The 13,085-nt window shown below is 37.6% G+C and overlaps 1 protein-coding gene across 1 annotated transcript in view; it reads right to left on the reverse strand.

Annotated features, from left to right (window-relative positions):
• Positions 1-3,863: 3,863 nt before the first annotated feature.
• LOC104162474 (gamma-aminobutyric acid receptor subunit pi-like) overlaps positions 3,864-13,085 on the reverse strand; it is a 34,132-nt gene continuing 24,910 nt past the window's right edge. The window contains exons 6-8 of the mRNA XM_009701204.1: positions 10,819-10,971; positions 9,775-9,968; positions 3,864-4,175 (exon numbers count right to left, since the gene is read on the reverse strand). Of these exons, the coding sequence (XP_009699506.1) occupies positions 3,864-4,175; positions 9,775-9,968; positions 10,819-10,971 (659 nt within the window). The remainder of the gene's footprint in view (positions 4,176-9,774; positions 9,969-10,818; positions 10,972-13,085) is intronic.

A 13,085-nucleotide genomic window follows, 5' to 3' on the forward strand; every position in this document is an offset into this window, starting at 1 on the left:
ACCACAGTACAAACGTCAGTTTGTAACAGGTTTTCCCCAGAGTCCTCCTTAACTAGCATTTGCCATTTACGTTTGCTCATTCAGTCATGAAGAGTAGTTAATTAGCTCCATCTACTGCTGCATGGAGTGAATTGTACCAACAGCTCCAGTTCTCCAGTAGCCTCTTCAGGTTGCGTTCGCAGAGGTGTTTTAGGCACTCTGCTGCACCACGCCACTGGCAAGAGCCGTTAGCAGAAAGCAGAGGGTTTACATCTTGCTGTTTCTTCTTCTGTCATCAGCTTTACTGTTACATAGGTTTTCTTTAATCTTTTTCGTTATTTCTTTTTGAACTGCAGGGTGACAATGGTGGGGTATCATTTTTTTAACACATTTTCCCATGTTAAAAGACATAACAGTTCCTTTAAAATAATTGGTACAAACAATGAAGAGACTGGCAAGGAAGGAAACAGAGCTATTTAAGTTACTGCTGCACTGATAATAAAGGCGGCTGTTGTGCTGAAAATGGGTACTCAGATCAACAGATGGATGCCCTTATCTTGTGCTTGCCATATGTGTTGACTGGAGTATTCAGATGGGGTATTTAGTTGTTTATGTTTTAAAATAAATGTTCTTGCCATCATTTAAAATGCCTTCTTAGTTTATGAGAGAGCTAATGGATGCCTGTTCTAAAATATCATCTTTCTTAGTATTTCCCTTTTGATATTTCAAATACTATCAAAACATCCTAACTAGCATCCCAGTAAGCAGGCTACATGAGATACTTACCTACAACACAGCAGAATCAGAGGAACTCATCAGATAACTGCCAAAGTGGAAAGGTAGCAAGGATTAATACCTTCAAATGTCTAAAATCTCCAAAATTTTTTGTTATTATATTTAAAGGAACAGGTCAGCAAAGGATTTTATTTTCATAATAGTTTTCCATTAAGAAAGACAATAATACCAAAGAGCTTATTAAGGTCAGAGAAGTTTTTCTAGTCTGCACAATGTTTAGACACCTGTGAGAAGGCTGCTAAAACCAAAAGACCAGACTTGCAGGTATTCCACAGAGGAAGGAAATTTATTCCTTGGGCTGGCTGCTGTCTTAAGATACATCAAAAGTAGTGCACCTCCTGCTAACAGCAAAGTAAATTACATGAAGGTGCATTATTAGTTTGTGCCACTACCCTGCTTCACCTACCTCGGGCCCCTAGTTGCACATCTGCCTCAAGTGGCCTCAAAATACAACAGGACATTTCTGAATTATGAGTCTAAGAAGATCTCTGATTAGAAAATATTAAAATCAAAGTAAGCAAAAGAAAGATAACTATCAACTAACAAATGATTGCAGAAAGTTCAAGGTGTTTCCCCTTTCCTGTTCACCAGGTATGAAAACAAAGCCACTTTCATTGCTGAGGCTAGCTTTTAGTGCCTCAGCCTCAATTTTGGCCCATGTTTTTAGCTCTGAAAGAGACTTTTCCATCTCTAATTTACCTCTGAGTTTTAGCCTTTAACACATTGTTCATGAATGCCACTTACTTAGAAGGGCCTTTCCAGCTAACTCCAAGGAATTTGATAGTTTCTGGGAACAGTTTTGTATGTTTGAATGGGATAATTTAAATGCTGTTCTTCATTCTTTGTACACCACACTGAAAATCTGTTCCCCTGTCCCCTGGAGGGAACATCTTTTACTTACACAAATTCATGTCAACCCAAGGTTTGTTTTTCAAATTAGTAATTAATGCAGAATTATGCAAAGCAGAATAAAAAATAATCTACTGTGCAGTCTATTCTTTCATGAAAACGTAGGGGGATTCTGTGTCTAACTCTGCTTTCAATTAGCACATCAGTGGGAAAACAGCCCCTGTTATCAGTTAATGCACTCTAAATAAAGCTGTCCAGACCTTCAACAGCTTTCTAAAAGAATATTTAAGGTGAATCTCCAAGTTAATTGGAAGCTACGAAACTCTAAATGCTTACTTTATGCTTGTAGTAAATGTAAATCCCAAGTTTAGTGTTAACACAACAGTTAACTTACAACATGTGGGTAACTATTTGAAAGGATTCAGAATTAATGTAAACTTCAAATTTAAGAAATTAAATACAGAGCTTTACCATATGCTTTCTGTGAATTTTATAGGAGTATGAACTGGAAAGAGGTCTCAAGAGTCCAGCTCCTCACTTCCAAGAAAAAAATCTCATAGAATCCATTCCTGAATAAAGCGTTTAAGGTTAAATCTGCAACAGCAGAATGTTAAATAAAAAATAGCAGATTTTTGCCTCATCCTTAACACAGGCAGTCTTGGTTTGATTTCTTGAATGCATTTGCTTTTCTATGAATGTCAGAAGAGCCACAAGGTACCAAAAGCCACTAGACTGTCCTTGAAGTCGCATTGCCTCAATAAGCTTTGCAAAAAGCATTACTGATAACACTAGAGAAATGTGCTTTCAGTACTCAATCTGTTTAGAAAATAAAAATACTGAGGGGATTTTATTGAGCTAATAATTGTTTACCAGTGTGCAATGATTTTTATGGATTTAGTTGTGAGCAGGGACAGATTTAACCCACGCTGGTATTTTGCACTTTCCTTCTTCTCATGTAATGGTGTTCTTCACAGGCAGCACACTGGTAGAAAGGTGTATCAAAGAATGACAATATTACAGGGGCTTTTTAATGCATTTCTGTGTGTGCAGTGTGTGAGATCATCATAAATGCCAAGGTACACAGCCTATAAAAGCACATATACACATTTATACATATATGTAACCCACATATCTATTATGGTCAGGAAAAATGTATAATAATAAGTGCTTCTAAATTTCCTGACTGCAGTTTAAGAAACAGGTCGCCGTATCAAGGACTTTTGTAATATCTATCAGTGAAGTAACCACTCAGAAAGACTGTTATGGTTTTTCATCAAGTGTAACCATTCTGTCATGTAGGTCATAATTTCTTCTGCATAAAACTTTCCCTTTTTTCATCAAGACTTATTGCATATCCAGGGTTTTCTTTTCAATTCAAGAAGTAAGATTTTTCATCTTTACATGAAATTTTTGGTGGCAAGTAACTCAAGAGGAATTTCCTCAGCTGAAAATTAAGCATATAAAATTTTGCCTCTGCATAATAGTTATCTAGGCAGTTGTGACTGAGTAGAGCACAAACATCAGGATAAATGTCCATATTCCATTAAGGACTGGCCAACACCTAAGTATGTCCCCAAGTGGGAAAAACACGTTTCTGGATCTAAACCTTTTGGCTCCAGCCCATTTCTATATTCTGCCCTGCACTTATTCAGAAAAGCCATTGATGCCTATGGGAGTTCTGTCTAAAGATGTAAGGAAGAGTCTCAACACATATTTGTGACCTTACAGAGATGAATATATTGTTTAGTTTGTGTTGGTAGCCCATGCCTTCAAAGCTCTTTCTTGATATGAAGCAAAAAGACTTTGATCTGCAATTACACATTTTCTTATATAAACTGGAAAATCTATGCATCATGGGCAAAGCTAGAAGGAACTGAATACTGAAAGCATAGCAGGAAAACAACACTACATTGTTTTTATTTTTAAATGTATTCAATGCAATTCAGAAACAAATGTAATATAACTCTTATTTTACAAAGTTGACCATTAAAATATTTAAAAAGGACTTACTGGCCTTTGATAGTTTAATATGGGACATGCATGCTAATAGGAAAGTCAGTTTTGGATGACAGTCATTTAACAGTGGAAAAGTGAGTTAACAAGAAACTTTGTAGAAATGCTTTAAAAGATGGCATGTCCTTTCATATCCCTTTATCCAAAAGCAGCTTCTTCATTCTTCTGCAACTTCCCCTCCCGCATCCACTTTCTAAACTTTAAACCAATTTTACACATTAAAATATTTAGAAATACAAATAATATACCCAATAAAATACATTAATTATGATGAATGATAATGGGAAAGAAAATCTGGCATAGTTGTCTATGTGGTAAGGATTTTTAACATGCAAGCAATCGAAGATACAGAAAAGTCTTTTCATTACTGACATTGGTGAAATACAGCCATTGTGTTTACTTCTCTCCCTTTTTCTGTTGATGCCAGTTTTGCTGCTCTTGTTTGAATCGATCTGGTTTGTATCATCAGGGGCACTGCAACTGTTAGTAACTGCTGCCAGAACTCCATTCTTCTCTTCTTCAGACTCTTCATCCTCATCCTGATAGGAAACAAAACAGCAGGTACTTAAGAGCATGTTTCATTGCCTATTTACTTTAGAGCTGCAGCAAATAATAGGATTTTTTCTTATAAGTCCTCCTGTAGCTCACTCCTTGATTTCAAGGACGAGGACCTACAGGCACCAGACAGCTCCTTCCAGCTTTCAAAGTTTCCATTTACAGGAAAAGCACTGACTTAAACACCATCTTACTTCAAAAGCTTTCATAGGACTGTTGAGCAAAGCTGGATTTGTTCAAATGTGACCCCTAAGCTTTACTTAAGACAGCAGCAAATCTGTGAAACGCACAACAATAAGCTGTCTTCCACTCAGGGAAAATACTGACAAAGGTCAGTGTCTAGAAAGTGGGTAAAGCAAAGCCCCAGTCTGGAGATGGAGAAGGTGTGGGGGCTGCCAGACCAGTTAGTCAAGCTGGTTGCACCCCAAATGAAGCACCACAGAATACAAGATACTTTCCTTCCGTGCAGTTGGCTACTCTATTCCTAGTGGTTTGTGATGAAAATCAAGCTATTTAAAAAAACCAAACACACACACACACACAAAAAAAGCACAAAAAGAAGAGGATCATAAAGAAGGACAATCCCCACAATGAATTCTATACTAAATAGCTCATACTACTTTCTTTCAAGTCCTGAAACCCATGCTTTAAGTTCAAAGTTATGCTAAGGTTAAGCACGTTTTCATGTGCTTCACTGCATCAAGACAGCTCTTTGGAGAATGTTGTATAAGCCTTCTGGTGGGTTTTGTTTCTTTGATTAGAAATGGCTTGGAGCCATGAAGTTCATGTATGAAATCTTCACCCTTTGAAGTCAGCGGGTTTTCTGTTACTGACTCAGAGGACACAGGATTAGACATCAGCTGCAGCTTCAGCTCTAAACACAAAGTTTCTTGAAAGTTCTGGGATATTTAGTTTGGTTTGGGATATTGCAGAGATACCAGCAGATCCAAGCTACAAAGATTGGCTCCAACTTTTTATCTAAACTAAACAAATTTATATAGTTGTAGGAGGCATCATTTTAATTCAGGCAGCTGTACACATAATTTTAGTTTTCTTCTCATGATTTTATTACCTTCCACATCAGTGAGTGGCATATAAGGAAGAAAAGGCTAAAAATTTATTTGTGAAATGTACAATGTAGAATGTGTTGCATCTGACCAATTTGCTTTTTCCATTGCATTGAAGGAATAGATTAGACAAGGACAAACTTTAGAAAAGTTAAGATGTATAGCCCTACATGTAGTCACACAAAACCTCATTTAGAAATATCCCAGCTATTAAAGTCAAAGCCACCTGAGTGATCTACATGCCAGTGCAGAATTGTTCTTCTGCCCAGGGTACTTGTAGATGGTACGGTTCTTGAGCCTTTCTTCATCTAAAATTAGTAACATCCTTGAAAAGTAAATTGGAGTCTGGGCAATGTCCTCAGACTGCTGTGAATCAGTGAAGAAGAACAGATGGAGCTAGAAAAGGAGATTATTACTGCTTTTCACTTTCAACTTGCCAAAAAAATCCAGTATATTTTATTTCAGAGAAAAATGTAGCTCAACACAACGTGTCATCCTAAAAATACACTGACTACAAAACCTTGCTCATCTTCCACCTAGCCTCCCGCAGCTACGTGAGAATTTTGAAACCAAAGGCCAGGATAAAAATCTGCCTATAAAGCATTAAGAGGATCAATCCATAAAATTCCAATCTGAACCTTAAACAATCCCCAGGGTAGTACTAAAACTCAAACCTGGAGTTTTACTTGGGGCGTAACTCTGTTATAAATACCTAGCTCTGCTGCTTCAAAAAGTTCACGCAGCTGAGGGAAGCACTGGGGGTGGCAGAGGAGCCTTTGTCAGCAGCGCCTGGCACTTGAAACAAGGCATCGAAGTGACAGCCTAATGAATGCAGTCGATGCTTCAGAAGTTAATAAAATAAAGAAACCTGTCAGAAAAATCCTGACTTTTCTTCCTCTGCTCTCATTTTTTAGAAAGGGAAAAAAAGGCAAAACAACATCTATACTTCAAAACTGGCAGGATTTGGGGCATTATTCAGCATAGGAGTCTATTTGTCTCTCAGGTAGGGCTGGCTAAAAGTTGTACAGAATTAGTTTTACTGCAGAGCATGAAAGGACATTGTGTACGTGCCATTTTTCTTTTCACACAACCACATGTGAACAATTCACAGGAGGCTGATGCTTTATTAGGCTGTTCTTAACTCCTTTCAGCTCCCCAAGAGGCAGTTATTACTTAAGCAGAAAATACCGTACATAGTACATATGTACTTGGCTTTGTTTGCAGTGTTACAAGGCAGGGCTTTCGCAGAACAGAGACGAGTTTACAGCAGAAGTGCTGTAGCACATTTTTTGAAAAGGAGAAAGCTAGTCTAGAGGAGAACCACAACTGCTAGTCTATAAAAACTACAGTCTTATAAACTGGGACCATCAAGGGATTTTTCCAGCTCACTGTGGAGAACTGAATGTGATGAAAGATTAAGTTGGTTTACATTATATTTAAAAAAAAAACAACAACTGTGTTGCAAGTGTTCAACTATGGTTTAATTTTAAATACCACACTAAGTTTTCTCTGGATTCCAGCTGTCAATGAGAAAATGGCAGCTGGCACTAAGGGCTCTGTTTGGACACAAAATCAGTAGCATCCAGGAAAGGTACTGTACATTACCTGAAAAGCACTCTAAATGGAACTTGCTGCTGTGGCTGCTGTTTATACTGAAGTCTTTGCTGATATCTACCAGCCAATAGAATTGAGGAAAGTTGTCACTTCCATTGAATAATAAAGATGCTCAAGATGATTAAAAATATTTCAGCTTAGAGTGTTGCACACCTGGAGCTTGTGCAGTGTGCAGAAAGACTGCACGATGTTCACACAGAAATGCCACATAGGTTGAACACTGCCCTTGTAACCTTGCTTTTAGTTTTCAAACTTTCCTCCTTTCTGAGCAAAAGGGAGATGTTTAGGTGAAAGACAGATGAAGACCAAGGAGAGTTTTTATGTTTTATAGCAGAGCACAATTCACACCTTTGTATAAAAGAGAAGAAACTCAGAATTTTGGAGAGGAAATCTCTCCATTTAGACAGTCTGTTATGCAGGCTGCCATGAATGGCACATTTTGCCTGACCTTCCTTGCAGCAGATGGTTTCTCTATTTTTGTCATTAGCTTTGAAGTTGTCTCTGTGGTTCCTGGTTCACGTGATGCGAGACGCCACAAGAGTACGGATATGATAAGCTCTTTCACCAGTTTATATTCCAAATGGGAAACCCTAAACGTTTCAAAAGAACACGATATGACAGTGCCCAGCTGCTTTAAAGAGCAAACCAGAAAGTAAACCAGTACAACTAATTCCTATACAAGGCAGAGGTTACATTTTCAATTCACCTCCTACATTTATTTACATAATTCTGAGTGCAAATTTTGTATCAGCTCTCATATGGGAATAACAATCTGGGAAGTGAGATTTCTAATTAACCTGTGTCCACAAGAGACTATGGTAATGAGGAGAACGCATTTCTGGTGATGATACTCATGCAGAAATTTGTTAAGTACCTGCTAGACAGTGACATGAGATTTTAGCTGCTACTTCTGTCCTTGCAATGTTTTGGTTTTTACGGTGAGAAATGAGAAATACAAGTCAGGTGTGGTCTCCATGGCACCCTGCTCAGTAAGCAGTGCTTGTCCTTGGCCACAGTAGGAAAAGGACATGACAGGCATTTTTCTTATTCTACGTAGTCTTGAGTTGGTCTAGGACCACCTGCCCCTTCCCTTATGTTTTTCTGTGGGCAAGAAGTGAGTTGGACTGGCTTGCTCACTCCTGATGCACAGCAAAAGACAGGAACATGCCTGAAGTGACAGACCATCCCTTTCAGTCATTAAGTCCATCACAAAACTGTACCTCCAGTCTTTCTTCCTTCTTCATTTTAGGGATGTACATCCACTTACTCCCCATCTTTCAAGTCATTAAGTTCCCATGTCTGCCCCATCTGCAAGCACAGGTACATGTTCCCCAGATGAAAGGGAATCTGACACAGGTAGGCAAAGGCAAGGGCAGTCACAAGTGCCCTTCACAGATCCAAAGATGCTTAATCATCCAAACATTGAAACACTATTTTCTTATCCAAAACTCCAATAAGCTTTTTTTTTCTGCTCTATGAGCAAAATGACAATCACTTACTTCACAAGATGGATATGCTCAGAGGGAATTGTCAGTGATGCTACCTTGCCAAGAAAAACTACTTTCAGGATTTCCACTCAAATCCTCATTCAAAATGAGCGTTTGCCCATTTGTAGACATTCCCCCATTAGATGTTGTCCTTTAAAAGCCACTGGGTGGCTCAGCTTTGTGGCTGTTTTCCAGTCCTTCTCCACACACCTAGATGTAATGACAGCTTTGAACACATTCCTGTGCATTTAGAGAATTTATCTCTCATCCAAACAGCCAAAATCCCATATTAATTGTTGAACTATCTAGCCATTAAAAAAACACACCTTGGCTGATCTTCATTGTTTTTAAGCTTCTCCACATGAACTCAATATCCTGTTTCTTGAGCCTACTGAGGAGCTTTGCTTAGGCATTTGTGATGCTCTGTTGTAGTTTGGCTTAAATGGTTACTAATCTTTCTTCTTCTGGCTGTTTATCCCTCCAGCACTCAACAAAACCTCTTCCTGCTTTTTTTGTGTTATTCTCACTTTCCGTGTTTTCCTTTTTTCTATTAATTCAGAAATATCATAAGCTGCTTAAAACTCTCTTTTCTATCTTCCATATTAGATTCAGTTCCACAATTAAAAGCTGCAAGACAATCAGCTTCCAACTTCGTTGTGATTTCTTTCTCACTGCTTATGAAAGCAGTGCTAAACACTGGAGATGGAAGATGTGACAAAGCTTCTTCATGAACCTGTCTTGATTATTTCAGCAAGATGACAACCATCAGACTCAAAAATACTTATGTTGATTTGATCCGTTTTTATTTTAAGCATATTTCACAGTATTTCAGAGTTGTGAGAAGCTCATTAGAGCTGAAATAATGGTGCAGAACAGAAAGTCTGAGCTGCAGCTGTTGAAAGAGAAGATGTAAGTAGAAGGCTATAGGGATCTCATACACCTAATACGTGAAGCTGTCTGCTAGTGAACTGACTCAAGTACCATGCATGTGCAGAAGGTTTCATAAATGGAATGTGATAAAATCTTTTCTTTTTTGCTGTACTGCAATAAGATCAAGTCACCAAGCTCAATCTAGTTTTTGAACTGTAAGTAAGTGTATGCCATTGGTGGGTAGAGGACAAGTGCCTATGATTTTTGTGATACATCTAGCACATTGTTTGATGAATGGCTATAAAGTCCATGCCAAAAGAGAGGATCATTATGGAAGGGTGTTTCAGTTTGTTTGATCTCTTCCAGAAAGTTCCAAGTATGCCAATCATTTTTCTTTTTCTCAAGGTTATTCTGTTTTCACTGTCCTTATTCTAAAATAGAAACTTCCTGTAATACATTTACGGTTAGTGCTAAGATAATTTTTTCTCTTTAGCAGGTATAATTGAAGTCTGTTTTGTAGGACAACAATCAAAGAATTAAAATACCTTTGGAAGTTCCTTTGAACTGAGTCGATGCAGAGTGCAGAAGTGAGCCACTGCATACTCTAACAGTGCTCCAAAGATGAAACTGAAGCAGATACCGAGGTACACATCAATTGCCTTAATAAAGCAATTAGCATTTGGGAGTGAAGTCCTGGCTCCCATCATCAGTGTTGTCATAGTGAGAACTGTGGTAACACCTGTGGAAAGCAAAAAATTAAGTTCTGATAAAACATGGATAGCAATGAGGGCCTCTACCGCAAGAGTCCTGCTACAAGACAGTTTTTCCTGGCTCTGTGAAATCCTCATATGCCAGAGCATTTAATGTGTTGTGTTTTGGAAAGACGACTTTCAAACGAACTTGTGATTCTGCAGTTAAATACTTAAAAACACTCATGAAAAAATGTCTGTAAAATTGAGAAGACTGGAAATTAAAATGAGAGACATTTTGGTGTCATGGAATGTATATTTATGATTAACACGTTATTATTGCAATACTATGCAAATGATCCCTTTAAAACATTCAGATATCATTTTGCTCAGTGCAGTTGCCCACTGGCCTCATTTGATGTGAAATCGTTCTTTCTTCCCTATTTTGTATGAGTATTTTTCCCACCCCACCTGCAGTCTGATCAGAACTGATTTGCATTCTTTCCCTTTCAGAATATCCTTTATTTGAAATTAATTATATTTAATCTCTTAAAATTCTATTATTCATGTGTTAATTAGTATGTATCATTAGACCTCACAAAAGCCTCACAATTCTGCCTGTGCATGCCGTGTGTTTGGATATGTTGAAATTATTTCCAAAGTAACTGAGATTTTTCCTTTACTTTCACCAGCCTCCCCTGCCTCCAAGTCTCCTGTAGCTCCCAAAGGTGTTTTCTTCGTTAAAGAATAGCAAGGCTTTAAGGGGAATCTGCACGATGTACTGTGGATGCCAACCCAGAAAAGTAATTCCATAAAACTCAGAAGTCCTTGCAACTTTTGGAAATGGATGCCACGTACATGCAATAACTCTTGGTTTGGTTTGGTTTATCAGCTTCTCACCTATGCAGATTCTGGCTGGAACTGATGATTGGCTTATCCAAAACGATACCCAGGAGAGCACAACCAGTAGGATTGACGGTACATAAGTCTCTAGTATGAAATACAAGATGTTTCTCTTGAGTTCAAAGTGAAACACCAGTTTTGGGTAACGTCCTGCGGAAAGAGCAGGAAAAAAATTATTGTGAAGTTACTATTCATAAAAAGTTTGTTAAGTTATCAACCTTTATTACTTTTGTGCATTACGATGCAGCAAAACCTTAACAAACAAGCTTGGAAAAAAATTAAACACAGTGCTGAAAAATTCTATCATGAGGACTCTAAATTGAACTGAAGGGGAAAAAATCAAAACATGTAACACCCAATCACCATATCCAGAGTTTCATTAAAGATACCTTGAATTGGAAATTCACTGAGGATTAGTGAAGGAAAAAATAAATCCATCAATGTGTGAAAAGGATGTTTCATTATATAACACAAGGCAAGGAAATTTGAAATCACATATGTATTTAACTGTGGCTATTCATAAGAATGAATGAACCACTATATAAACTAGCATAATAACAATTGTAATTTCATGAAGTTAGCATGGGACCTTACCTTTAACTGCCTCACATATCTGGTTTATTTTGTTTTGCTTTTCATTTGCTATTGCTCAAGATGTGGCTCAAAGGTACCTTCTCTGATACTGCTGATCAACCTCTCATATTCCACTTAGAAACAAGCAATATATTTGCATCTTCACTGTCTATTTTTTCTTTACATTAGTGCATTACCGTGTTTGTGTTGTTCTGAGCAGTGTCACTGTTGTGGCACAAATGGTTTGCTTCTAAGCGAGTGATTTCCAGAAGAGGAAAGTTTGGGGTCACAGAGTCAAATACAGAATTGTGTTTCATAAGGGGACAGCACACTGGTAAGCAAAGCCTGAATTTGTTATCCAGCTCACTAACTGAGCAAAATTTGGCTATGCTTGGGCAACAGCAGCGCAGGATTTGAAATTGTTGCCAGTCCGACAGATCACAGTAAGGCAAAAATGTGCCTTTTACTAACTTAAATGTGCAGAAAAGTCATCTTAGTCTGAAGTTCCAAGTTCAAAATTAAGCGTTAAACTGTTTAACATTATTTTAACAACATTTGCACCACAATATCAGTGAGAAAGTAATGCTTGAATATACTGTGGTCAGATATTTTTGGCTTAATCCATTTTAATCCAACAAATTATGACCTCCAGGACCTATGTTTGTTTCCAATGCTGCGTGCTGTGAGTCAAGACAGATCTACAGAATAGTGAATGCACATTAGCAACACTATATGCACAGATAGGCTATTTGTGCATCCCTCGGGTGTGCTGTGAGACATTGAGTCAAAGAAAAGTACTTTTAAAAGCTTGAAGTGCAAGTAATAGATACTAAGAAACGTCTTATTGCTCCCAGGCTAGCAAACAGATGGTTAAATTTCAATTTTTAAAAGTATTGTATAAATTGCATCGAGAGAACAATAAGGTTTCACAGAATTCTTAAAACCGGAAAGAATTGCTAGATTATGTAGTCTGACCCTAATCACAAACCATTAAATACCCCTTGCTGTGAACTCCATCACTTTGGTTGGAATAGAGTCCACCTTTCACACAGACATCTACACTTTATCTGAGGATATCTAGACATACAGCATCCACCATTTCTCTCAGTAAACCATTCAATCTGGTAAAAATGAATGCCTAAATTCTAATCTTAATCTCACTTCAGTTTTCTGCCCTATTGACTCTACTTTTTCACTATTGGACTAAATAGTCCTTTGGTAGTCAGTTCTTTCTTCTTCTGAAGGTACAAATACACTGCATTTAGGGTTCTTCTTTGTAAATTCAACATATTGAGTTCAAGTTTCTCTCTGATAGAAAAAAGGATACAAAGACTGACAGTAGACTTTAACTATCTCCATGAGGCAGGATGTACAAAGGTGATTTATACCTTTATCATCATTTTTATGTGAAAAAAGGAACATTACACTAGTGTACCTCTACCAATACTGTGATTTTTCCTAATACAGTTGTTTCAGTAAAAGTTATTTTGCCCACCAAAATTGATTTGAAGTGTAAGCAGACCAAAGTAAAACACTCAAAAGTTAGAAAGTGAAAAACTTATAATTGACTGTGCAACATTACTTCTGCTTCTGTCTGCACTCATCCTTGCACTAAATCAAGCACTAGTGCTATGGAAAAACACTGAGTCTGTATGATAAAAGACTATAGCATAAAGCTTATTTAGGGAAAG

The sequence above is a fragment of the Cariama cristata genome, unplaced genomic scaffold (assembly GCF_000690535.1).
Source record: "Cariama cristata isolate BGI_N322 unplaced genomic scaffold, ASM69053v1 scaffold12925, whole genome shotgun sequence".
NCBI classification, from domain to species: Eukaryota; Metazoa; Chordata; class Aves; order Cariamiformes; family Cariamidae; genus Cariama; species Cariama cristata.